This window comes from Marmota marmota, unplaced genomic scaffold (assembly GCF_001458135.2).
Source record: "Marmota marmota marmota unplaced genomic scaffold, marMar, whole genome shotgun sequence".
Classification (NCBI taxonomy): Eukaryota; Metazoa; Chordata; class Mammalia; order Rodentia; family Sciuridae; genus Marmota; species Marmota marmota.
In genome coordinates, this window is record NW_025999842.1 from 59,298,645 (window position 1) to 59,326,474 (window position 27,830).

Below are 27,830 nucleotides of genomic sequence, written 5' to 3' on the forward strand. Positions count from 1 at the left end.
CTGTCTGGGCCCCCATCCCAGAGTCTGCAGTTTGGGATTGCTTGCGGGACCAATTATCTTAGGTTGAGATTCCTAGTAGCAGAGCTTGAGACAAGGATCCTGTGCAGAGATTTACTGAAGCAGTGTCCTCAGGAAAAAAAAAAAAATGGATGTTGGGACAGGTAGAAAGGGGAAGCAAGGAGGTGGTCTTCCTGAGGATTGCCTTCAACCTAATCCTCTGGGAGCTCTGTCCACCTTGAGGCAGGGACTCACTGCTTAGGATCCTGGTGTTAGTCACTGGCTGCTATCCGCCCAGGAGGATTTAAATTCTGCAGTGAGGTGGTTCCTCTTCAACTGGGGGTGATTCTCTGAAGAAGAAAGGGCACCTATGAGTGGATGGCAACCAGTGGTTGAAGCAACTTGGGGTGGGGGGTGTGATGATTGGCCTGATGAAAGCTTGAGGGATGAGGCCGATCCCAAACATTTCAAAGTATCCTTCATCTATAGAACTGGGTATCAATGATATCAATACATAATTCACAGATTTATTTGCAAAGTAAATGAAGTCAAGTGATTGATGGCTTGAATGTAAGTGGAATTTAGACATGTTTGGAAAATGAGTTGACTGAGCCTGTCAGAAGCCTGTTTGCACAGAGATTGAGGAGCTCCCTCGGAGTGGACTCAGATACATCTGCAGATTCACACATTCACTTACTTACAAATATTCGTGCAAACACTATAGTGCTTATAATGGTCTGAATGTTTCCTCCCTCTGCAAACTCAACGCCCAATGGACTGCATCCAGAGGTGGGGACCTTGAACAGGTGATTAGATTACAAGGGAAGACCCTCATGAATGGGATTAGTGTCATTATAATAGAGGCCTCAGAGAGAAACCATGCCCATTTACCTATGGGAAGACACAGCAAGAAGGTGCCATCAATGACAAAGAAGTCCTCACCAGACGCCGAATCTGCTTGATCTTGGGCTTCCCAGCCTCCAGAACTGTGGAACTATGAGCAATGAATTCCTGTTGTTTACAAGCCCCACAATCTGTGGTGTTTGTTACAGCCACTGGGACAGACAGGGAGGGCGTTTTTCGTGTGTCACACTCTTTTAATGCCATGAGCGTTTGGACTGGTTCAAAGAGGTGAAGTTGAAGAGGAGACCTGTCAGCAGTCTCTTCCTTCATGTCTTGGCATTAAGAAGCATTTGGGCAGAGAAGTCATGCTAAGGGAGCCACAGATCAGGCATGATGATCTCGACAGTCTGAGATGGAGGAAGTTTTGGAGAAATAGGTAAAATCAAAAGGAGCATTTATTTAGGATTCAAGACACCTGAAATGAGGAGCTCAGCTCTTGAACTCTTCTAACAAAGCCTTCTACAGAAACAGGGATGGATAGTGCGGGGGAAGTTCTCCCACAGAACACAGAACATCAACAGCTGTGCCATCTTGAAGGTGTCATTGCCTGTACTTGACAGGGGACAGCTGTAGGGGAAAGTGTGTGGTAGATAGCGCTAGGACCCTGTAGGATCTGGGTGGAGGTTCAGGTGCAGACATTGAAGAGAAGTGTGGGAACCCTCTGGGAACTCCTAAAAATTCTCCAGGGTCTATCTTCAGTGTAGGGCTGGCAAAGTCTGGGGACACTGGTTACAGTGCTACCATGCCAAGACCACCCAGCAGGGTGCAAAACTCCTAGCTGATGCTCAACCTGTTACTCCACTTAACCTCTTCAACAGTGCCACAACCCTGCTGCCTTTCTGTCACCAGGGTGCCAATTAAATATAATTTTTTTGTTTGTTTCCTGTGGTGCTGGGGGTAGAATCCAAGGCCTCATGCAGGCTAAGCAGATGCTCTATTCCTGAGCTACACCTCTAGTCCTTAAATATAAATGTCAGCTACTAACACTTTAAGGAATACTCTGGCTCCCAGACCCTCTCACAGATTCTTAGATTTAATGACAGAGTCTCTGGAAAAATCTACATTACTTTTTATTAAATTCCTATCCCTATTCAATTTGGATGGAGGATGAAATGACCTGGAAAAGCCAGTATTCGAAAACAACTTTTGCAAAAGATGTTGGTTTTTGATGTTGCTGTTGTTTTGGTACTGGGGGTGGAACTAAGGGGGGCTTTACCACTGAGCAACATTCCCAGCCCTTTTTATTTCTTATTTCAAGACACAGCCTTGCTATGTTGCCTAGGTTGCGAAGGTTGGCCTTGAACTTGCAATCCTTCTGCCTCAGCCTCCTGAGTTGCTGGGATTACAGGCGTGCACCACCATGTCTGGCCTAACTCTCCTTATATTAAAAGACGGCTCAAAATTGGATATAGAGTTAGAATCCAAAATATAAGCTTTGTAGTTTACTTTCATTCCACCAATGTAGAGCCCTGAGTCTCTGCTGATGGGTATGTTCTAAGAAAGGGGTCACCAGGCGATGATGTTGCTACATGAGCATCATAGAGGCACTCACACAACTTAGAGGGCAGAGCCACAGCACACTTAGGCTGTGTGGCATTTATGTGGAACAGCCTGTTGTTCCCAGGACCATGATGAACAAAACAACATGAGATTAAGTTAACCAAGAGAAAATGACACAGTCAAGAGTTGTGATAAACACAGGATATGTGAGCTTGCTGTGGGTGTAACACAGCAGACTATTTCACAGTGAGATTCTTTTTAAAATGTAGAAAGAATACACTCTAAAATAAGGATTAAAATACAGTATGGTGCCTGGTGCAGTAGTGCACTACAATAATCCCAGCGACTGGGGAGGCTAAGGCAGGAGGATTGCAAATTTGAGGCCAGCCTCAGCAATTTATCAAGACCCTCAGCAACTTAGTGAGATCCTGTCTCAAAACTTAAAAATAATAATCATAAGCAAAATAAAAAGAGCTGGGATGTGGTTCCGTGGTGAAGCATTCCTGGGTTCAATCCCCAGTACTGGCCCCCAATGTATATATATACATATATATACACACACACATAAATATATGGAGAGAGAGTGCAGTCAATACATAAACCAGTAACATGGTCATTTATAAACACTATCAAGTATTATGTATTGAATATAAACATAAACATATGTGCATTACTTTTATGACTGGCAGATCAGTTGGTTTGTTTGATAGCATCGCCACAAACACTTGAGGAATCCATTGTGCTTTGACATTATGAAGGCTGTGATGAGGAATTTTTCAGCTTCATTATAATCTTATGGGACCAGCATTGACCTAAACATAAAACATTACATTAGGCATGACTGCTTCCTTAAGACCTCCGATGGGTATTCCAGTTCTTCACATACAACCAGGGTCTGTACAAAGTACAGGAGACAGTTACAATCCACTCAGAAAAAACAACTATGGCCACAAGCCAAGTGCAGTGGTGCACTCCTGTAATCCCAGTGGCTTGGGAGGCTGAGACAGGAGGATCACAAGTTCGAGGCTATCCTCAGCAATTTAGCAGGGACCTAAGTAACTTAGTGAAACCCTGTCTTAAAAATAAAAAGAGTTGGGAATGTGACTAAGTGATAAAGCCACCCTAGGTTCAATCCCCATACCTTCAAACGAACAAACAAAAAGAACTATGGATACAAAAAGGGATCAGAGGGCACAGAAAAGAGATGGTCCAAGGGGCAGGTAACCTATACATGAAGGAGTTAACATGAAGTCCAGGTTTTCAGAAAAAGGTGACCTTATAAGGCCAATATGCGGGTTATTTTCTGATAATTTCTTAATCTTTAGAGTTTATTGTTTATTTCAAATACTATAGCAATATTTTTTCCTGTCTGCACTTAATAAAGAAGTAATGAATTTGGCCAACATGGACTAAAGGTTAAAATGTAAGAGAACTGGGGTCATCTTTTATCACAAAGACAGCTCAGTGTTGAAGCAAACATTTTTGCTTTCTGTCACAGAAAAATTGGCAGCAATCTAAACTGTACTTTTCTTTCTAATTTTCATATAGTCCTGAGAGGTTAAAAAAGAAAGTTAAGAACACATGTGACATACTAAATGTCCCAACAAGTGTTTGACTGAGATAAGTTTTAACACTTCTACTAAAAATTGAAAAACCGTCACTTCCGTGTTGGAGCTGAAAATAGCCCTTGCAAGTTGTTCTTTCTATATACCAATCCATATTATGTCTTGTGTTATTAACACAGACCGCTCAAAACAATTGCAAATGAGTGCATGTATAGAGAATTGTGTGCTAAATGATACTAGGTTGTTGATAAAGCCTTTCATCAGTTTAAATGGAAGCTTCCTAGAAAGAGAGCTGTTTTCTTTTTTCTTCTATATATTCAAGGCTTACATACCAATTCCATTTAATAAATATGTATTATGGAGCCTTTAGGTAAAAATTCAGGGACTAGGCACTCCCAGGACTCCGAAGGTGAATAAATATGCAGTGAATATATACAATATACAATCTGATCATGGTTACGAACATGCAAATTTTATAATTTATTACAACAGAAGGCAGCATAAAAGCGGTACCTAGTCAGGGCAGGGGTGGACTATTTCTAAAGATATATAAAAAGGAGTTGATAAAAGAGAGAACACCGGACAGGCTTGGAAGTCAGTGTGTGTTTCGGAAGCTGGTGATGACCTTTGAGGGAGATGGTTCTAGTGGAAGTTCTGTCATGAGCGACGTCAGGGAAGACTGAAGGCTCCAGGGGTATTCAAGGAGTGGCCAGCAGTGGAGAAGAGGACAGAGGACAGGAGGGCAGGTGAGGGGCAAGATCAAGCCGAAAGGCTGCTGTGGAGAACTTGCAAAACCACATTAGCAAAAGTGGCTGGTTTCGATCTACAAGTAAGTGGGACGCAGTGAAGACTGTGGGACAGGAGAGTAATTTAACTAAACATGTATTTTAAATTTATAACTAATGACAGTGACTTAGGAGAATTAGGGCATGTAGGAAGACAGACTCTTTAGGTGGTTATGGAAAATAGTGTAGGTGGGAAATGAGGTCTAGACAATGGATATAAATGGAAATAGCATGTGTATTCTCTGTGGAATGATGTTCAAGAAAGAGATTTGCTTTTTTTTTTTTTTAATTTTCTTTCTCCTTTCTTATGGTTGGAATATGTAGATGATGTCTAGAACTAGAGCAGCCATCTTGAGCCATGAGGTAAACTCAGACATGGAAGCCCAGCCTGAGGTGGAAACAAACTAGAAGAATCCTGACACCCCAGTGCCTGGCTCGCCATACCAGACCCTCAGGAACTTTATCTGAAAGAAAAAACTGTGTTGCTTAACCCATGGTAATCAGAACTTTCTGTAGCTTGTTGTTGATACTAATCCTAATTAATATACCACCTATATCTGACCTGTGAAGAGCCACAAGGTGGTAAGTAGGAATCAAATTACAAATATAATCTAATGCAACAGATTTCTCTCCTTGCCTTGAAAGAGCTGGAGTGGTGACAGGCAGGCTTCAGGCAGACACACCTTAGTAGCTACTGCAGCAGTCTGGCTTGGCCTGAAATGGGGGAGTGGGAATGGAAACAAGAGGCACGTGATATCACTCCCCCAAAGATGCCCACAGCCCTGTCGCAACTTTTACTTTTCAAATTTATTATTTTTTTAAATTTTTTCTTTTGGTACTGGGGATTGAACTTGGCAGTACTTTACCTCTGAACTACATCCACGGCCATTTCTGTTTTTAATTGTGAGACTGGGTCTCACTGAGCTGCAAAGCTGTGAGCCTGTGAGGCAATCCTGTCACCTCAGCCCCCCAGCTTCTGGGATCACAAGTGTTCACCACCTGACCTGCCCAACTTCTACATTTTTGCTCCTATGATTCCCTCTGATGAGAAAGACCTCACCCTCAAGACCTATCTAGTCCTGTGAGATTGTGTACACCCTCACGTAGACGTATTTTCCCACAAAAGCTTGTCCACTCATTTATTTGTTCATGCTGCTGTTGCTCTTTCAAATGCATCAACAAAACTGATGGTGTTTTTGCTGTTCCTAATTCTGGGGACAGACAAGGTGCTCCAGGAGCTATCATGATCACTTCCTATGTCCTGGGACAGTTTGCTAAATCTTTTTTTTTAAAATATTTAGTTATAGTTGGACACAATATCTTTGTTTTGTTTATTTATTTTTATGCAGGATGGAACCCAGTATCTCACACAGGCAAGGCAAGTGCTCTACCACTGAGCTACAATCCCAGTCCTCCTAAATCCTTTGTATGCATGATCTCATTGACTCCTCTGATGATCTCTGTGACAAGAATAGCCTCTTTCCAAGAACCCTGGACTCACCCCAGCTCTCTCTCCTGCCTGTCCTACAATGAAATTGATGTGTAGACTCTCGTTTCTTCAGGAGGCAGTGGACAGGGGGCTGCCCTCAGAGCTGGAGGCATTGGAAGGGAGCATGCAGGAGCGGTTAACACCTGCTGACATCAGCTTTCTGTATCAGCCACAATCCCTCAGCAACAACAAACCCACTGCATGCCTTTTACACATTTAAAGCACGTACCCATCACTCAACAGATACGTAGTCACCACCTATTCTGAAATTTGCATTCTACATTTTGTTACAGGAAATGAAAAAATAACACAGTGTTTGTTTCATTTCATTTCATTCTCCACAGGCTACCTAGTTAATGCCATTAACTGAAAGAATAATAGTACACACTTCCCCCTGGGGTTCGAAATATCATATCAATCATTTGTCATACATGAGTGTATTTGGACATTGTAAGTTCAAATTTAGCAATTAATTCCTGGGGATATGACTTTGTAATAGTGTTTTCCTTTTTAACTTCTTTAAAGAAAATAATTATAGACTCACAGGAAGTCGCACAAATAGCTCAGAGTCCCATGTGCCCTCGCCGCATTGTGATGTCTTACATAACTGTACAATATTAAGGCAGGAAACGGACATTGGTAAGTTTAATTTTAACTAGCCTACTGTTATTCCGTTTCTTCAGCATTAAAAAAAATTTCCATTCTCTCTTATATCTGTAGGGTTCCGTATAATTTTATTCCATCTGCAGATCATGTGACCAGTGTCACAGCAGAGAAACAGAATGATTCCATGACCTCCCACCTGGTATTTGCATCTATCACTCACCTATTCCATCCCTCCACCTTCTTCCCTGTGCCCTGGAGACCACTAATCTCTTGCGTGCCTATCGTTTTGTCATTACCAGAGTACTTTATAAATGGAATGAATACTGTGTGTAACCTTCTGAGAGTGACATTTTCCACTGGCCACATTACCCTTGAGGTCCACCAAGTGGTTGCATGTGTCGATCATTCATTCCTTTGAATTAGTGAGTATATTTCATTCTATGAATGTATTAGTTTGTTGAACTCTTCACCCAAGGAAGGATATGGGTTTTCTGCATAGTTATGCTTTCATGAATAAAATTTCTATGAGCACTCGAGTTCAGACTTTTGCATGCTTGGGAGTTAATCTAAGGTTTTGCTTCTTTAAGATTAACTCCCAAGCATGCAACTTCTGGGTTATATGGTAACTACACATTTCCTTTTGTAAGACATTGAAAATGTGTTTTCCAGAATATCAACATCATTTGACACTCCCACAAATAAAGTGTCAGTTTCTCTGTATCCTTGCCAGCATTTGGTATTGTCATTATGTTTTAATTGTAATATAACTTACATAGCATGACATTCATCCTTTTAAAGAGGACAACCAGGAGGCTAGGAAGGTGGCTTCATGGTAGAGCTAGTGCCTAACATGCTCAAGGCTCTGGGTTCAATTCCAAGCACTGCAAAAATTAATTAAAAAATAAAGGGGGAAAGACAGTAGTCACAAAGGTGTGTGGCCACCACTACTATCTAATTCCAAAACATTTTAATTTTTCTCAGAAGGAAGCCCATATTCATTAGCAGCTTTGGCATGCTGCTCCCAAGACTCTAGGAACCAGCTATATATTTTTGCTTTACATATTTGTCCATTCTGGACGTTTCATATGACTGGAATCATAAAATGTAGCCTTTTAATACTATTTTTAATTTTAGGCATGTATTGAGATCTCATTGTGATTTTAATCTGTTTCCTTACTGTAAATAAATGCAGTTTGTGTGCTTATATGCTATCACTATTTCCTTTTTGATGAAATATCATTCATGTCCTCTGCCTAGTTTATAACTCTGTTGTTTGCTGATGAATTTTGATAGTTTTTATTATATTCTGAACAGTAGGACTTTTCAGATACATAGTTTGCACATATTTTCTCCCATTCTGTGGCTTGTCTTTTCATTCTTCTTCACAACATCTTCCATGGCATAAATGTTTTAAATTATGATATTATTTTCCTTTTTATGGATCATTCTTTGGGTGACGTGTCTCAGGACTCCTTGCCCAGCCCTATTGCAAAGAATAAAAAAAAAATTCAAAAACAAAAAAGCAAGGTCTATCAAAATCTACCTACTGAAAGTTGGTAATACGGAGAAACATCTTAAAGTAGCTATGGAAAAAGGTCTAGTCCGTCCAGAGGAGGAGGATAAAATGTTAGTGGCAAGCCACCATGGAACAGCCAGTATCTTTAAAAGGGGAGGAACAAGTAAGGAACAATTAACATTTATTTCACACACACACACACACACACACACACACACACACACACACGAGTCAATTCCCACTGCCTCTGATCTTCGTGGCCTGGGTGTCCTGCAGAATCCGAGATCCCTGGTAAGGGAACCAAACACACACTCCTGGCCCAGAAGTGGGACAGGTAAAGGGGGAACCCGGGAAAGCGGGAGCAGCTGAAGGCCTGGCTGCACCTCACATTAAAGATGTGACCCAGATAATGAAGGACTATGGGTGTCAGCTACAAAAACTTTCCACTGTTTCATTTCCTCCAAATTTCACCCTAGACTCCCCTGTGGCCCTCCTTCATCAGAAACGTACGATAAAAGGAATTCCAGGAAAGGTTACCTGGCACCGCTATCGCATGGGATCTGTTTATTTTAGCAAATTCTTAAGAGCAAACATGAAGCTAAAGATGTCTGAAGACATCGGGAAAAGCAGCGCACGTGTCTGGTGGACTTAGATGGAGTTCATTGTGGGATCCGTGGCCCAGAAATTTTACAGACTTTGCTCAATGGGGAAGATAACTGGCTGGACCCCCAACAGAAAGCAAGTCCTTCTCTGGTGTGATTTTGGAGACTATTAAATATACACAGGAGAAGGTGAATTGACGCAAACCAAGAAGAACAACTGATGTACTCAGAAGAAGCAACAGCAGGAGGTCTTTATCCCCAGAGCCCCATGCAAGAGGAGCTGGAGTGGCCAGGGAGGTAGTGCGTGCCAGAAACGTGGTGTCACCTGGAAGGAGCAGAGAAATACCCTGGCCTACCTTCATTCTACCCTCCTGTCTCCTGCCACAGCCTCCTTCGGCTCAGAGCATTGGGTAGACTGACTGAGAATGATCAGGGAAGACAAGCAACAGCTGGTACTGAGAGTCATGTCTAAATCAGCCAAACTGCTATGTTACCAAAGACCCTGAAATCGTCACGATGAAAATAATCTGGTGTAGGGTTTACATTTTCCTTGTTCTTTGTCACTAATGTTGAAGCACATTCACCATCATTCTGACAAATACCATTAATTTACATTTTTTTCCTCAAATGGAACATTGCCCTGTAAGTTACTTTCATAGCAAAGATTGACTCAGTTTTCAATAGAAGTGAGAAGTGGAAATCAGCCATATTCTCACTCTGTTACTCATAAATTTTCTGCATGTTAGTCAACTTCTTCAAGTGTTCTGAGTCACAATAACTCACGGTCAGGCACTGAAAATGCAATTTGGCTATTCTAAAGGTGAAAGTATGTAATGAGTTAATGTTATTCAAAGAGAGCAAGCAGCTCAAGCCAAAGACTTAACAGCACTTAGTGTGAACAGTTAGTGGATCTAAACTCATACAGTCAATGCCATAAAAAAATAAGAGTATACTCAAGTACACTCTTGCCTTAAGTATCACTATAAAATGTCAGATGTAGAACTGGCTATTTGCAGTATATTTGGGCTTCCTTTTTTCCTCTTCTCTTCATTTCAAGCACTTTCATATTTACTGATGCATTTATTCCTAAACAAAGGTATTATTCCCATAATGCAGATGATGAGAAACTGAGGCCCAGGAAGTTGACATGACTGGTCCCGACTCTATTCATCTTAGAAAGACACAACCCATGAAATAAAAGCACAACACTTGCTTTCAAACTCTCCCTACTTCAATTAAATACTTTAAAATGCCTTAAAAGATCATTCGCTTGCTTGCTGAGTAGCCTATACTCTCTATGACCTGTCAGTCCTGAGATACTGCCCTTCTAATTTCTGACTTCACTCCTGGGAATTCTCTGCTTCTAAGGGGAATGTGTCCATATAACTTTATAAAATAGCCTTTAGAGATTTAAAATTTTTTTTGCAAACAGCTTCATAGTGATAAAACAACAACAAAAGCACGTAGGAGTGAGGATCTCTAAGCCACTCTTCAGGTCAAGAGACAATAAATTGACCACAGGGTCAGAAGTCATCAGATGCACCTGAACACACACAAGCTCCTAAATCAGCTCAAAATGAGTCCTGTCAAAAGCCTGTGTTTGTCTGTTTAATCTTCTCCATCAAGCACTGCAGAGAGTAAATTTTGCTCCCACGTATTTTCGGGACCATCTACTCAGTTGCCTCTTTCTCACCATTCACAGTGACAATAATAGTATTTATTGGGTTCTGACTGCTCACTAAATGCTATACTCAAGCCTTTATATAGTAAACTTAGTTCTCATATAGATCCTATGAGATAGTTGTCCTTAAAATCTTGATTTTACCCATGAAGAAACAGGCAAAGGGAAGCCAGCTCACCTGGTGAGTACCGGCCAAGCCAGGCTCTGAACCTGGGCAGTCTGTCAGCCCCTGCTTCTGACTGCCCTCCTGCCCAGGCCTTCATCAGGTCCCCCTGAGATGTGCTCCCACAAATATGGGATCCCTAGAGTGCCTGGTACACACACTTTGCAAAGTTGATTGCAAGGTTGATTGAATGATTAAATAATTGATGAAGGGAAGAAGGAAGAAAGAAAGATGAGTATACAAACAGGTTTTTAGAATTGTCAGAGAAAGAGATGAATTCAGAGTCAACAGGATAGGAAGAAAAGCTTGAATCAAGGAGCATTTCATAATGATAAAGAGCCAATGAACAGAGGTGAGGAGGGAAAAAAAAGAAATTTCAGGTGGAAAAATTATATAAAGTCAGAAAAACCCAGGATCCCAGAGATACATTAGATAACAGTACGTGACCTGAATAGACTGTGACTTAGTCCTGGGCTACATGCAGGTAATACAGGGAGATGAGTCTAACAGGTGAGTTGAATTGACATTGCTGAATCTTTTAAATAGAAGACAGGAATTATGGGGTTAAAAAAAATGGAAGCCCCTCTAAGGAAAGAGGGTGATATCTCACCACTGTACATAGGGTTACATTCAGGGAACTTGGAGCAGGGGTTTCTGACTTGCAGTGGGTGGATTCATGGGGTCCATGGAGTTTTAGGGATAGATACTGGAAATGGAAACGAAATTTTGTCTGCATTTCTGTATGTGCAAGTTTCTACTGAGAACATTCCACGTCCTCAATGATTCTCAAAAAAACTGTGATACCCCTCTACCTCCATATGACTGCCGGAAGCCAGAGTCTAAACAGAGGCCAATGTATCTGAATATTTTCAATTTACAAACAAAACTAAGAAGTTGTTAAGTATGGTCTTCATTCCGCCTTGTCAAATAGGATCTCCCAATGATAAAACTAGAAAATACGTGACTAAAAGTTGGCAAAATATAAAAAACAACTAAATATTTTTTTTGTATGTAGTATTAGAGATCAAACTCAGGGCCTTGGATATGCAAAGCACATACTCTGTACACACTGAGCTACATCCCCAGTCCATAAATTTGTTTTTGTTGCCTTCATTAAGCAAAATATTACTTATAATAAGATTTACAACAAAATTACAATTTTGTTCTATTCATGATGATCTCAAGTGTTAAAAGTGAATAGTAAGGATATTCAAAATTTACTTTTATAAAAAATGTAAAAATTGGGCATAGTGGCACACACTTGTAATCCCAGAAACTTAAGAGCCAAGGCAGGAGGATCACAAGTTCAAGCCAGCCTGGGCAATTTAGTGAGACCTGATCTCAAAATAAAAATAAAAAATAAACATGGCTGGGGAGGTAGGTCACTGGTAGTGCACCTCTGAGTTAATCCCCAGTACTGCGAAAACAAACAAAACAAAACAAACAAACAACAACAAAAAAAAAAAAAAACAAGAAAAAGAAAATATACAAATGAGGTAAATGTAAAAACTCAAAATACCTAATGACATTAATATTATTTATTAAAATTAAAGCCAACTACAATGGCTTAGAACTTAGAATGGCTAAAATCCAAACCACTGACAGCATCAAATACCGACAAGGATGCAGAACAACAAAAACTCTCACTCGTTGCTTACTGGGGGTGCAAAATGGTACAATTACTTGGGAAGACAGTCTGGCAGTTTCTCACAAAACTAAGCATACGCTTGCCCTATGATGCCGTGATCATACTTCCTGGTATTGTGCCAAATGAATAGAAAACACATTCATACAAAAACCTGTATGCTAATGTTTATGGCAGCTTTACTCATAATTGTTTACACTTGGAGTCCACCACGATGTCCTTAGGTAGGTGAATGGATAAACAAGCCGAGGAACATTTACAAAATGGAATATCATCCAATGAAAAATAAATCAGCTCTCAATCTAGGAAAAGACACAGAGGAACTTAAAATGCATATTATTAAATAAAGGATACCAATGTGAAAAATCTACCTATTGTATGACTTCAGCTACATAAACGACATTCTGGAGAAGGCAAAACCGTGGAGAAAGTGAAAAGACCAGTGGGTGTCACAGATTCTTGAGGGGAAGAAAGAAGGAATAAATAGATGGGCATAATAGACTGTTTCAGGGCAGCAAAACTATTTTGCATAATATTGTACTCGTGATTGTACTGTTTTTTTTTTCAACTGTGCCATTGTGCATTTGTCAAACCCAGAGAAAAACCACATACACACACACACACACACACACACACACCCCTAAGAATACACAATACAGTTCAAAGAATGGGGCCCAATGTAAGTTATGGGTTTTAGTTAATAAGACTGTACCAATATTGGCTCATCAATTGTAACAAATGGATAGCACCAATATAAGGAACTTGTGTATGAGCCAAGGAGTGGGATAGCTGGGTCAAATGGTGGTTCCATTCCAGTTTTCCAAGGATTCTCCATACTGCTTTCTAGATTGGCTGCACCAATTTGCAGTCCCACCAGCAATGTGTGAGTGTGCCTTTTTCCCCACATCCTCGCCAACACTTATTGTTGTTTGTATTATTAATAGCTGCCATTCTGACTGGAGTGAAATGAAATCTTAGAATAGTTTTGATTTGCATTTCTCTAATTGCTAGAGATGTTGAACATTTTTTCATATATTTGTTGATTGATCGTATATCTTCTACTGAGAAGTGTCTGTTCAGTTCCTTGGCCCATTTATTAATTGGGTTATTTGTTTTTTTGGTGTTAAGATTTTTGAGTTCTTTATATAACCTAGAGATTGGTGGTCTATCTGATGTGTGTGTAGTAAAGATTTGTTCTCAAATTGCAGGCTCTCTATTCACCTCACTGATTGTTTCTTTTGCTGAGAAGCTTTTTGTTTGAATCCATCCCATTTATTGATTCTTAATTTTAATTTTTGTACTTTAGGACTCTTATTAACAAAGTTGGGGTGTAATCCAATATGATGGAGATTTGGACCTACTTTTTCTTCTATTAGATGCTGAGTCTCTGGTTTAATTCCTAGGTCCTTGATCCACTTTGAGTTGAGTGTTGTGCATGGTGAGAGATAAGGGTTTAATTTTATTTCATTGCATATGGATTTCCAGTTTTCCCAGCACCATTTGTTGAAGAGGCTATATTTTCTCCAATGTATGTTCTTGGCACCTTTGTCTAATATAAGATAAATGTAATTCTGTGGGTTTGTCTCTGTGTCCTCTATTCTGTACCATTGGTCTACCAGTGTATTTTGGTGTCAATACCATGCTGTTTTTGTTACTATTGCTCTGTAGTAAAGTTCAAGGTATAGTATAGTGATGCCACCTGCTTCACTCTTCCTGCTAAGGATTGCTTTAGCTATTGTGGTTCTCTTATTTTTCCAGATGAATTTCCTGACTGTTTTTTCTGTTTCTATGAGAAATGTCATTGGGATTTTGATTGGGATTGCATTGAATGTGTATAGTGCTTTTGGTGGTATGGTCGTTTTGACAATATTAATTCTGCCTGTCCAAGAACAAGGGAGATCTTTCCATCTTCAAAGGTTTTCTTTAGTGTTCTATAGTTTTTGTTGTAGAGGTCTTTCACCTCTTTGGTTAAGTTGATTTCCAAGTATTTATTTGTTCAAGGCTACTGTAAATGGGGTAGTTTTCCTCTTTTCCCTTTCAGAGGATTTGTCACTAATATACAGAAATGCCTTTGACTTATGGGTGTTGATTTTATATCCTGCTACTTTGTTGAATTCATTTACTAGTTCTAGAAGTTTCCTGGTAGAATTTTTTGGGTCTTCTAGGTATAGAATCATATCGTCAGCAAATAGTGCTTATTTAAGTTCTTTTCCTACCCTTTAATTTCTTTCAGCTGTCTAATTGCTCTGGCCAGTGTTTCAAGAACTATGTTAAATAGAAGTGGTGAAAGAGGGCATCCCTGTCTTGTTCCACTTTTTAGAGGGAATGTTTTCATTTTTTCTCCACTTAGAATGATGTTAGCCTGGGGCTTAGCATAGATAGCTTTTATGATGTTGAGATTTGTTCCTGTTATCCCTAGTTTTTCTAGCATTTTGAACTTGAAGGGGTGCTGTTTTTTGTGAAATGCTTTTCTTGCCTCTATTGAGATGATCATATGGTTCTTATCTTTAAGTCTATTGATGTGATGAATTACATTTATTGATTTCTGTATGTTGAACCAAACTTGCATCCCTGGGATGAATCCCACTTGATCATGGTACACTACCTTTTTGATATGTTTTTGTCTCCAGTTTGCCAGGATTTTATTGAGAATTTTTGCATCTATGTTCATTAGAGATATTGGTCTGAAGTTTTCTTTTTTTGATGTATCTTTGCATGGTTTTGGAATCAGGGCGATATTGGCCTCATAGAATGAATTTGGAAGTGCTCCCTCTTTTTCTATTTTATGAAATAATTTGAATAGTATTGTTATTAGTTCTTCTTTAAAGATCTTACAGAACTCTTGTGATGCTTTCTATTGAGTTTTTTAATTTGGTTTATTGTTTCCTTCATTTCCAGGATTTCTGATTTGGAATGATCAATTTTTGCCTGTATTTGCTAATTTAGGTCATTCTTTAATTCACTGACCATTTTAATAATGAACATTCTGAACTCCATCTGTTACATCTCATCAACTGCACTGTTCATGGGTTCTGTTATTGTAGTGTCCTGGTTTGTTTGGGGCACTTTCCTCCCTTGTTTTTTCATGTTGTCTGTGTGATTTCCTTTCTTGCAATGTGGATCTGGGTATTACAGTTTCTACCCTATCATCTTGTGATATATGTGCAGATTATCTGTACTTTACCTTGGTGTTAGGCTACCAGATTGTGCTGGTGTCTCAGGATGGACATTGCTTCTAGGCCCTGTCTGTTGTCCCAAGGTAGAGGCTACTGTGTGGGGAAGGCTGTGGGCGTGGCTGCAGTTTCTCAAGATGGAAGTAGATTAGACCTGGGCTCCCAGGTGGTGGTGGGGTGGGAAGATCCAGACCTATGCTGGGCCTAGGCTCCCAAACAGGTTGTTGTAGGGGCCTGAGCTCTAGGGGGTCTGCAGGTGGTGGGATGAACTTGGGCCTACCCTGGGCCCTGGCTTCGGTGCAGGTCAGCCAAGCAGTGCCTAACTGGAAAAATTTTAAAGGAGGAAATGTTTATTTAGGGACTTATGGTTTCAGAGGTTTCCATCCATAGACAGCAGGCTCCATTCCTGGAGACCCGAGTTGAGGCAGAAGAGTGGCGGAAGAGTGTGGCACAGGAAAGCAGCGCACATGGTGATCAGGAAGTAGAGATAGATTCCACTTGCCAGATACAAATATATACCCCAAAGCCATGCCCCCAAATCCCACCTCCTCCAGCCACACCCTACCACTTCACTTACCACTCAGTTAATCCCTACCAGGGGATTAATTTACTGATTATTATTCATCTGTCCTCTGAGCCTTCTTGCATTGTCTCACATGTGAGCTTTTGGGGGGACACCTCACATCCAAACCATAATGCAGTCCTTGTTTGAATGGACTGACTGGGTGTTAACTGCAGGTAGATGGGGTGTGGCAAGAGGAGGTGTCATGGGGGCTCTCCTTGCAGTCCCTTGCCCCTCTCTGCTTCCTGGCTGCCATGAATAGAGCAGCACTCTTTTGCTGTGCCTTTCCATCATCATGTTCTGCTTCATCTCAGGGCCAGAGCAATGGGCTCAGCCAACCATGGACTGAACCTCTGGAACCGTGAGTCCAAATAAACTTTCCCTCCTATCCAGCTGGGTGTGGTGGCACATGCCCGTAATCCCAGCAGCTCTGGAAACTGAGGCAGGAGGATTGAAAGTTCAAGGCCAGCCTCAATAATTTAGTGAGGCCCTAGGCAATTTAGTGAGATTCTGTCTCTAAATTTAAAAAATGAGGTCCCGGAGATGTGGCTAGGGGGTAGGGTGTGGCTCAGTAGTTAAGCCACCCTGGGTTCAATCCCTGGCACCAAAAACAAAACAAAACAAAACAAACAAACAAACAAAAAAAACAATTTCCTCCTCTAAGTTGTTCTTGTCAAATATTTTGGTCACAGCAATAAAAAGCTAACACATAACTCAGTATTTTTTCATTTTGGTAACTGCTTATGGACTTCCTCGCCATTGCTGAGTCTGGCTTTGAACTCGTGATCCTCCTGTCTCAGCCTCCAGAGCCTCTGGGATTACAAGTGTGCGCCACCATACCTGGCAGTTTTTTTCATTCTTAATGCCATATGATGTAGAGGTGCCTCTTACCATTATGTACAATATATTAATAATCATTTGATTAAATAAAATATATTAACATTTTCATTTTACAGATTAAGAAATCAAGGCACACAGAGGTTGATTAATTTGGCCAAATCAAAACAATCAAAAAGTTGTGACGTGGCATTACAGATTGGATCCTTCAGAAGCATCTGCAGAAAGAGAATTTGGGATGCAGGATGCTTATTAGGGATGAGCACCCATAAAAGGAGGACACCAAAAGTAGAACGAGGCAGAGGAAGAAGTCAAATATGATGCAGACCTGACAGCGCCTTGATGAACTTGGCCAGGAGCTCTAGAGCTTATCATAGTGTCCCGCACAGAGTGGAAATGGCCTGGCCTTCATCTCTAGCACAGGACACACAGGGACAGTGTAATCTCAGGTGAAGCATCTCTTCTGTAGCTGAGCAGACAGAGTGCACTGACAGCTAGATGCTGCCTTCTGTTTGCTTTCCAGCAGTTGGGCATCCAGTCCTTCTCACAAGAACACATGAGCAAGATACAAACTTAGGCGGCCTTATTCCAGACCAGCATTCCTGACTGCTAGGATGTCCTGCCTTTTTTTTTTTTTTTTTTTTTGGTGTGGTGGTGGTGGGGGGGGATTACCGGAGATTGAACTCAGGGGTACTGGGCCACTGAGCCACATCCCAGACCTAATTTGTATTTTATTTAGAGACAGGGTCTCACCGAGTTGCTTAGTCTCTTGATGTTGCTGAGGCTGGCTTTGAAATCATGATCATCCTGCCTCAGCCTCCTGATCCCCTGGGATTACAGGCCACCATGCCTGGCTGATGTCTTGACTCTCTGTCAGATGCATTGGGATCAGACTGTGGCAGTCCTGGAATACCAGGTGAGAACTCAGTCACCAATTCAGTCTCCTTTCCTCTGTACCGTCATTTTCAATGTAGCACAACCATAAACCAGGCCAGTGTTTCCAACTATTATTGACGTTTGCAGGGATCCAATTATTCTACAAATTTGAAATTTCATTTTGATAATAATATAAACAATTATAAATCAGGATTATCATCATACTCAACTTTCTAAGTATGTAGTCTCACCATTGGCATCTGTGTTGACAACTGCATGGCAACAAATCAAAGACTGACCTCCAAGTAAAGCTCAAATGATTGCAGGGTTACCTGTAGCCTAAAGAAAAGTGGGGTCCAGCTGAGCCTCTACACAGCTCATACCAGGGTAGGTGTGAACCACACATAGAACTTATGCCTCAGAACTATGTTGCATTCACAATGAGAGAGGGGAGAGGAGATGCGTCATACTCAGACTTTCAGTTCTTTAGCCCTAGATATGATTGTATCTGTTATGGTTTAGATATGAGGTGTCCCCCAAAAGCTCATGTGTGACACAATGCAAGAAGGTTTAGAGGTGAAGTGACTGATTTATGAGAGCCTTAACATAATCAGTGGGTGAATTTCATTATAAGAATTAACTGGGTGGTAACTGTAGGCAGATAGGGGGTGGCTGGGTGAGGTGGGTCCCTGGGAGTGTGCTTTTGGGGTTTATATTTTGTCCATGTTGAATAGAGTGCTCTTGGGCTGGGGATATAGCTCAGTTGGTAGAGTGCTTGCCTAGCATACACAAGGCCCCGGGTTCTAATCCCCAGCACCATATTAAAAAAATATATATATCTGAACAGAGTGCTCTCTCTCTCTCTCTCTCCCCCCTCCTCCCCCTTCCTCTCCTTCTCTCTCCTTTATGCAATGCCTGAGTCTCTTTCCTCCACTACATTCTTCCACCATGATGTTCTGCCTCACCTTGAGCCCTGAGGAATGGAGCCAGCCTTCTATGGACTGAGACCTCTGAAACCATGAGCCCTCGAATAAACTTTTCCTCCTCTAATTGTTCCTTTCAGGTCTTTTGGTTGCAGCAGTGAAAAAGCTGACTAGAACAGGAATTATTCAATAAAAACATTTTCATTAAAATAAACTTATTGGGGCTGGGGATGTGGCTCAAGTGGTAGCGCGCTGCCTGGCATGCGTGCGGCCCAGGTTCGATCCTCAGCACCACATACAAACAAAGATGTTGTGTCCGCCAAAAACTAAAAAATAAATATTAAAAAATTCTCAAAAAAAAAAAAAAATAAAATAAAAAATAAACTTATTTTGGTATTTTATTTTAGGGAGTTTGGATACAAGGAGTCCCCCCAAAAAAGCTCATGTTAGGCAATGAAGGAATGTTCAGAGGTGAAATGATTAGCTTCTGAGAGTTGTAACTGCATTGTGGATTAATCCACTTGGTGAATTAATAATTTGAATGGATTCCTGGGTGGTACCTATAGGCAGGAGGGGTATGGCTGAAGGAACTGTGTCACTAGGGCATACCCCTGGCTATTATGTATCTTGTCCATGGCTCCTCACTGTGCTTCTCTTCTGCCATGTGGCTCTGCCTCACTTCAGACCCAGAGCCATGGAGTCAGCTGACCATGGACTGAGACCTCTGAACCCTGAACTCAAAATAAACTTTCCTTCTTCTAAGTTGTTCTTGTCAGGTATCTCAGTCACAGCAATGAAAAGCTAATACAGGGAGAGTTTTAATTAATAACGGATTCATTCATAAATCATGGATGGATGATTCAAGATGAATCTATAGTTTAAAAGGAAAAACCATGACAAGGAGAAAGAGGGATCACTCAAATGAGTGTTTATTGTGTTCAAACTAAAAAATAAATCATCAACAAGTGAAATACAAAAATGTCCAAAAGTGCTTTTCTACTTTTAAGACAAAGCTTTGTGATTTTGTTTCATCAAAATGACATTAAATTGATACTATATTACTTTGTAGTTTTAATGTGTGTATTTTTTTCCTTTTTATTGGCACATTATAATTATACATAACAGTGGAATTTATTATAATATATTCATATGTGCACACAATAAAACAACATAATTTCATCAATTTCTTTTTTTTATTGTTTTAATCAGTTATACACGACAGTAGAATGCATTTATGCACTTTGATATATCATACATAGATGGGATATAATTCCTCATTTTTCTGAGTGTACATGTTAAAGAAATTTAAAAAAAAAAATAAATAGAAGGGAGACCCGAAGAATAGAACAAGGGGATCAGGGGCAGGAAGGGAAGGGAAAGGGGAGGTACCTTTTTTTTTAATTTGTTCTAATTAGTTATACATGACAGTAGAATACATTTTGACACATTGTACCCAAAGGTAGCACAACTTCTCATTCCTCTGGCAGTACAAGGTGCTGAGTCACACCAGTAGTGTAATCATACATGTATACAGGGTAATAATGTCTGTCTCATTCTACCGTCCTCCCCATCCCCACAGCTTTCCTCCCCTCTCCCATCTGCACCATCCAAAATTCCTTCATTCTTTCCTATCCCCCCACTATGGATCAGCATTCACTTATCAAAGAAAACATTTGGCCTTTTAAAATTTTTTTTGCATTGGCTTATTTCACTTAGTATAATGGGTGTGTGTGTTTTGGATCTTATGGTTTTTTAAAGGATCTGTAGCCATAGGGAATTTATAAAATATTTACATTTAAGTGACATTGTATTTACATTATATTAAAACAACATTATTGTAGAAATGATTCAACAACACTGGGTGCCATAGGCATATATATATATATATATATATATATATATATATATATATATACATATATATATTTTTTTTTTCTTTGAAGAAGTTCCTGCTCATCCATTAAGTCAGAGAGATGCTGTACCAGGTTCATGGAAGAAATAAGGAATGAATAAATTATTTGCAGCACCCACTTTTGCAGCGTAATCAATTATGCATTCTGATTTGCATGGGGGAGGACTTTTGTTTTGTAAATGTTCCTTTGCAACTAGGGATGCAGAGTTGTAGCAAAAGTTCCTGTTTCATAATTTGTCTTTGTCCATCACCCACTTGAGAACAGCGGGTTTCAAGCAATCTCACCAGGACACTCCGCTTTCAACAAGCAGCCCTAGTGATATAAGGCCAGGCAGCCCCTTCCACAGATTTCTTCCTCACCCTTGGGCACTGGAGTAAGGTAAGGAGACAGGGGACAAAGGGGAACGAACACCTATCTGCTTCTTAAGTTCTCCTCCACAAGATCATCACCCCAGGCAGATATCATCAAGGGAAGACTCTCCGGGTTACAACTGTGAGTTCACTGCTCAGACACCTGTTTCATTATGTCACTTTTAATCACTTCCTCATTTGAAATGCTTTTGTTTTTTGTGGTGCCAATACCATACTCTTAAATTTTCTTTAGGATCACAGAAGTAATGCTCACAGGCTGTGGTCCATGGACTCACAGAAATGATAAACCATCGGAGGAGAAAGAATTGGTCCATCTGAGTAGTGTGTGAAAGGGAGAAAGACGAATAAAGAGATGGAGCTGCCGCAAGGAGATAAGATGGAAGAAGGGGAAGAAAAAGAGAGGAAAACCAGGTCTCCGCCTCAGGGTAAGGCTTTTTGGTGCAGAGTGTATCCTTTCTCAATGGGTGCCGTGAGTTCAACTAAATGAACAAAATGATATAAAAACATTTACCCTACCTGTGAAAAGGACACCTCTTGAGAGCTAACTTAATTATTCCTATGCAAAGCCAGTATCTAGAGTCTGAAGACCGAAATAGTTTTTACAAAACGCATGACTTCTTTGTTACAGTTTGTGTATGCTTTTCTGTTTCACTTTTTATCAGTTCCGCAGGAGAGGACAATGATGCAAAAAGTTTACCAGAAATGACTATTGAGTAACAGTCTTATCTTAAAATATGCTAGCAACTTGTTATGTAAAGTCATAGTTGCAGAAAAATTGGTTTCAATGAAGAATTATTTAGCAGATTGATTATACTATCTCTGGACTAGATTTTTTTTTTTTTTTGACCCATTTTCTGTCACAGAGGATTGGTCTGTTTGAATGCATGGAGCAGCCAGCATGGATTCAACATCAGGTCTCTTAAAACAAGTATGCAAATATTTGGGAGGAGAGTTTTCAATTACTTGAAATTTAGGTTCAAATAAAAAAAGTCCAGAGTGTCATTGCAGGGATTTGTATGCAGGGATGAGATTTAATGGATACCAAAAACAAAACAATTTCCACTTTTCATTTTCTAACCCTCTTTTGTGTACCATGCATGGAAAAGTAAATGAGCTTCCTATAAACAACAAGAAATTTGCTTAACTGTGAGAGTTATATAGAAATATCTCATGGAAATATGTTGTATCCTTCTCTGTTTTAAAATAACTTTTCCCAGTCTATCTAGTGTTCCACAATGTTCTTTGAGAGCAGATAACAAGATAAAAGTAATTTGCATTGAAAAGTCCTTGGTTTTGGTTCTTCTGTAAATCTTTGGTGGTGTTCTTGGATTCTTTATTAATGGTTAAAAACACGGACTTTTGTGTCAGACCCTGGATTTAAATCTAGTATGTCTATTTGCCTGAATGGTGGACAGGTGTCCCTAAGGCTCCAGTTACTCCTCTGTCAAATGGGGTTGAGTTTTGTGCGCCTCCTAAATTTGTAGAGAGTTAAATAAGATGTTATATGAAAATGTGAATGCAGTGTTTGGTACATTGTAAGGGAACAACAAGTATTGCTTAGCTTTAACATTGGCTTTAGCATTCTGAGTTTTATTTTTTTTAGTAATCTGGCATTTGCTAATAATACATTCACATTTAAATTTTGCGCTTCAAATTTTAGAATCTGCATTCTCTGGTAAGGCTATATATAATAATGATGGTTCATTTGCAGTACTGACGATTTTGCAGATTTCAATACATATCTATGAGCACTGTAAAGCTTATTAGATATTTAAATACTTAAAACCTTAACAACCTTCTTCACAATTCTCATTTTTGTATTGCCATAAATTACATTATGTGTAGAGAAGTTCTATACAAAAGGAATTTGTCTGTGGATATTTTTCTGAGCCTGAGTGGACTAGAGAAAATTTTATATAAATCTTATATGGCACACAATATGGTTGCTTCATAAAGATAACCAGTGGATTGAAATAAGAATATGATAATATTATCAAGGAACACTTTTGTAAGGACTACAGTTAGAAAACTTTCAGAGATGGGCTTTAGAGACTATATAATCTTGCTACTAATTAAGGATATTGCTTCTGTTAGGGTCCCAAAGGGAAATGATGGCACATTCTAATTTGGATAATTGAAGCATGGTTTATAAATAAGGGGACTATTATAAAATCAGGGATAAGGCTTATAGTGGAACACTGGGAAAGGATATCTAGAACCAGGAGGGGGAGAGTCATGCAAAGCAGACCAGCTCAGAGAAGCCCTGACCTTCTATGGAAGGGCACAGGCAGTCCTTCTGTTTGAAATTGATTCCCTGAGCTCATCCCCTGTCTCGGTTCTCCTGCCAGAATTCTCTACTGGCCAAACCCAACAGAAGCCATGGGGCACACGTACCCATTAGAATAACCCATTCAGATCAGCATCCCAGGGCCAAAAGCCGGGTGGAGGCAGGGACAAGATGGATTTAGAGGAGCAAGCAGAAGATGTCACTCATACGCCAGCATTTTATAGAAATACAGGATTTATTTTCCCCTTATATTCAGCATTGGCAAGTGTTTATAAACATGCACTATATAAGATCTTCATAGAAATTTAGTTTTAAGGTGTTTTTGTTTTTGTTTTTACCAGAGAGGAAAGAACAATGGGGAGAGGGAACTAGGAATTTAAAGTCTACATTCTATAAAAGACTATTTTCTATAGGAGAGCGAGAGAGATAGTTGTACGTCTCATTAGTTCTGAGTATGTCCCTCTAAAAAGCCATTCAGGGCCCTAAGCTCTCTTTCACATGTGACTATGGTAAGATACAGCGCAGATCTACAACTTTTTCAACAAATTGTATTGACAGTCCCCAATGTCTGGGCATTGTGCGAGGCTTTGAGAAAAAAGTAGTAAATAAAACAGACACAATCCCTGCCCTTTTGAAGTTTATAGTCTAGTAGGTAAAGGAGGCAAATGATGTAGCAAAAGACTTAAATAGTTTCATAGATTGGATTCTCAAGTGCTACAGAACACGGGACCACCAAGTGTGGAAGTATAATATTTACACATGAAAATTAGAACTGCAGAGCAGCCAGCAATGTACAAAGGGTTTTTAAGCAGTGCATTTCATCCCTCCCAAAAGAAACATCTTCAACTCAAATTTTAAGTAAGCCAGTTCTGGAAAAATATATCCAAATGTGGTTTGTGAGACAAGACAGTATGGCTACAAGGATCTAGAAAACTCTCCAATAAAGTAGCCAAAGAACTGTCCACATTAAAAGAATTGTTCTATTCTGCACTACCTAAAATAGTAGCCACTCATGGTGGGGACTATGAAGCACTTGAAATGCTGCTAATGAGACTGGGGAACTGAATTTTAAACTTTGTTTAAGTTTAATTAAATTTAATTAGCCACATGTGGGTATGCTAAGATACAGTGCAGATCTAGAACAAGATATGTTAGCTGGGGCTTGCTGAGCACAGCTGCTTCATTTAACCTCCTTTCCTTTCAGACAGGGTTGATAACCATTTCTCCCCCCCCACCCCCCACACACACATAACATCATGTGCTGTGCAGGGTATCAAATAGGGAGAAATCAAAGACAGGCTAATAAAATAACAAGTGTTAGGAGGTAGAGAAATTGAAACTCTTGCACCTTGCTGGTATGAATGGAAAATGGTGCTTCTGTTGTCAAAAATGGTAAGATGCTTCTGCAAAAAATTAAACATAGAATTACTGTATGACCCAGCACTTCCACTTCTGTGTACGTACTCAAGAGAAATGAAGGCAGGGATTCAAAGAGGTATTTGTATCATGTTCTTAGCAGCATTATTCACAATAGCTAACAGATGGAAGCAACCAAGTGTCCACTGATGATGAATGCATAAACAATATACATGTATCATATATATTTATATTTATATATGATATATATTTATATATGATATATGTATTATATAGCATATATTTATATGTACAAAAATATATATACATACCATAAAAATCAGATTATACATACACAAACACACACAGACAATGGAATATTTATTAAGGCTTAAAAAGGAAACAAATTCTGATGCTTTCTATGATGTGGATGAACATTAAAGACTTTATGCTAAACGAAGTAGACCAATCACAAAAAGGTAAATATATGATTCCACTTATATGAGGTACTGAAAGTAGTTAAATTCATAGAGCCAAAGTAAAATGGTGGTTGTGAAGGGTTGGTGGGGAGAATAGGGAGTTGGTATTTAATGGGTACAGAGTTTCAGTTGGGGAGCATGAAAAAGCTCTGGAGATGTACAGTGGCAGTTACCTGACAATGTGAATGGATTTGATGCTGTAGAATTGTACATCATAAATGGTTACAATGGTGAAATTTATTTTATATATATATCAGAATAAAAGAGGAGAGGTTAAACACATTCTCTAGCATGGAACAAAAGAAATGGTAGTTGATGATTACTACATGGTATGGGGAAGTGGGATTACCACTTGGCTGAAGGCTGTGACAGTGTCACATGCAGTTCAGATGGGTGGTTGCGTTAAATGACCTCCCACTCCTGAGATCTGATGGCTTTACAAACCCTGAAAATTTGGAATGCCAGTGGTGTCCATGATGACAAGTTTTCATATGGCACCATGTCCCTCTCCAAGTGCTGGCCTTACGGAACTATCTATAGTCCTCATGAGTTCCCATTTCTTAAAACAAAAACCAAAACAACAATAAGACCAAGAACCAAACTGGAGGTGAGAGCCAACTTTTCAGCAAAATTTATAAAAAAGAAGACAAGCTGAGGGTGGAGCTCAGTGGTGAAGCACTTGCTTAGCATGCACAAGGCCATGGGTTCTATGCCATCTCTGCAAAATCAAATGCAGAAAAAATCCAAGAAAAAAATCCAAGAAGACCAACCAGGGATTTTGGTAGCAAACTGCCTTACTGACAACTTCAAACTAAGAGTATCAGAAATAGAACTCTTAATTCCCAACAATCCTCTCCTTGCCACCTCCCACCACCCCATTACCTACATCTCTGGCGGTCTTCCCCATCTCAACATAAGGGCCTCTTTTCTTCTAGCTGCCCTGAGTAAAAACTTAACTCTTCGACTCTTCTTTATCAATCCTACATTTCATTGATCATCAAGTCCTTGCAGAACCTGACCACTTCTCAGCTCCACTATTTCAGCTTCATATTAGTCAGCACTTTCTACAGAAACAATCAAGAGATTAGCTAGCTAGCTAATGCATATACAAATGTATTTATGAGGAATTGGCTTAGTTATGGAGGCCAAGAAGTCTCAAGACAGCATTCAGCAAGCTGGAGACCCAGAATAGGAGTTGATAGCGGAGTTCCAATCTGAGCCCACAGGCCTGAGAAGCAAGAGAGCCAATGGTATAAGTTTCAGTCTGAGTCCAAGTCCAAGGTGAGAGAAGACTGACATCTCATTTCAAAGACAGGCAGAGAGAGGACGAATGGTCCTGTACTCAGCCTTTGTGTTTGATTGAGGCCTTCATTGGGTTGGATGAGGCCCACTTGCTTGGGGAAGGGCAATTTGCTTCACTAAATCTACCAATTTAATATTAATCTCATCCAGAAACACACTTACGTTATACCCAGAATAATGTCTAGGCAAATATCTAAGCATGCCATGGCCCAGCCAAGGTGATGCATAAAATTGTCATGGCTACCTGCTTCCATCTTTGTCCCTTAGTCTATCCTCATTACAACAGTTCAGACACATCATGTCACACCTCTGCTAAAAATTCTCTAGATGTCTCCTACCTTGATTAAAGTAAAATTTTAAAACTACCATGACCAGTAAGGCCCTATAGGTTAGGTTCTCCATCTCTAGCCCCACCCTCTCTTACTCTATTCTTCCCACACATGTTTCTCCAAAAAGCCAATCGGGCTCTTGCCTCAGAGTCTTTATATCTGCATACCTGTAAGCTTAAAGTGGTCTTAATCCAAAAATGCACACTGTTTCCTCCCTCAATGATTTTCTTATCTTAAAGGCCTTTGCAATAAATCCATTTTTAAAATGTAGCACTCCTCACCCCTCATATTTTCCTTCTTTTAAGTTAACTGTATTTTAGAACAGTTTTAGATTTACAAAAATAATGCAAAATGAACAGGGAATTCTCATAAACTCTGTTCCCAGTTCCTCCTATTATTACCCTCTTACCTTAGTATGATATTCTTATCACACTAATGAACCAATCATGATATTTGATTAACAAAAGCTCATACTTCATTTGGACTTCCTCACTTTTTACCTAATGTCCTTCTTCTGTCCCAGTATCCCATGTAGGATATCACATTATATTTAGTTTTCAGGTCCTTTAGGTTGTGGTGGTTTTTCAGACTTTCTTTGTTTTTGATGACTTTGACCTCTTTGAGGAATATTGATCGGGATTTTGAAGGGTGTCCCTCTGGGTATTTGACTTTTTCTCCTCATAAGACCAGGGTTATGGGTTTGGGAAGGAAGACCATAGAGGGAAAGTACCATTTACCTCACCATATCAAAGGTACAGAGCATCAATATGATTTGTGGCAGTTGATGTTGACCTCGAGCACTTGGATAAGGTAGTGTTTCTTGGGTTTCTCCTGTAAAACTACTTTTCGTCCTTTCCATGCTGTACTTTTTGGAGGGAGACACTATGCACAGCCCAAACTTAGAATGGAGAGTCTCTTCCTTGGGAGCAGAGTATCTACAGAAAATATTTGGAATTCGGGGGGGGGGGGG

The 27,830-nt window shown here is 39.9% G+C and overlaps 1 protein-coding gene across 2 annotated transcripts in view; it reads left to right on the plus strand.

Moving 5' to 3' along the window:
- The first annotated feature begins 20,957 nt into the window (after positions 1-20,957).
- Stx11 (syntaxin 11) overlaps positions 20,958-27,830 on the plus strand; it is a 45,257-nt gene continuing 38,384 nt past the window's right edge. The window contains exons 1-2 of one of the 2 annotated variants that reach the window (XM_015502014.2): positions 20,958-21,114; positions 21,340-21,532. In XM_015502014.2, coding sequence (XP_015357500.1) covers positions 21,460-21,532 — 73 coding nt within the window. In that variant the 5' untranslated portion in view covers positions 20,958-21,114; positions 21,340-21,459. Of the gene's footprint in view, positions 21,229-21,339; positions 21,533-27,830 lie in introns of both variants that reach the window. The other variant, XM_048799418.1, reaches the window with a different exon arrangement.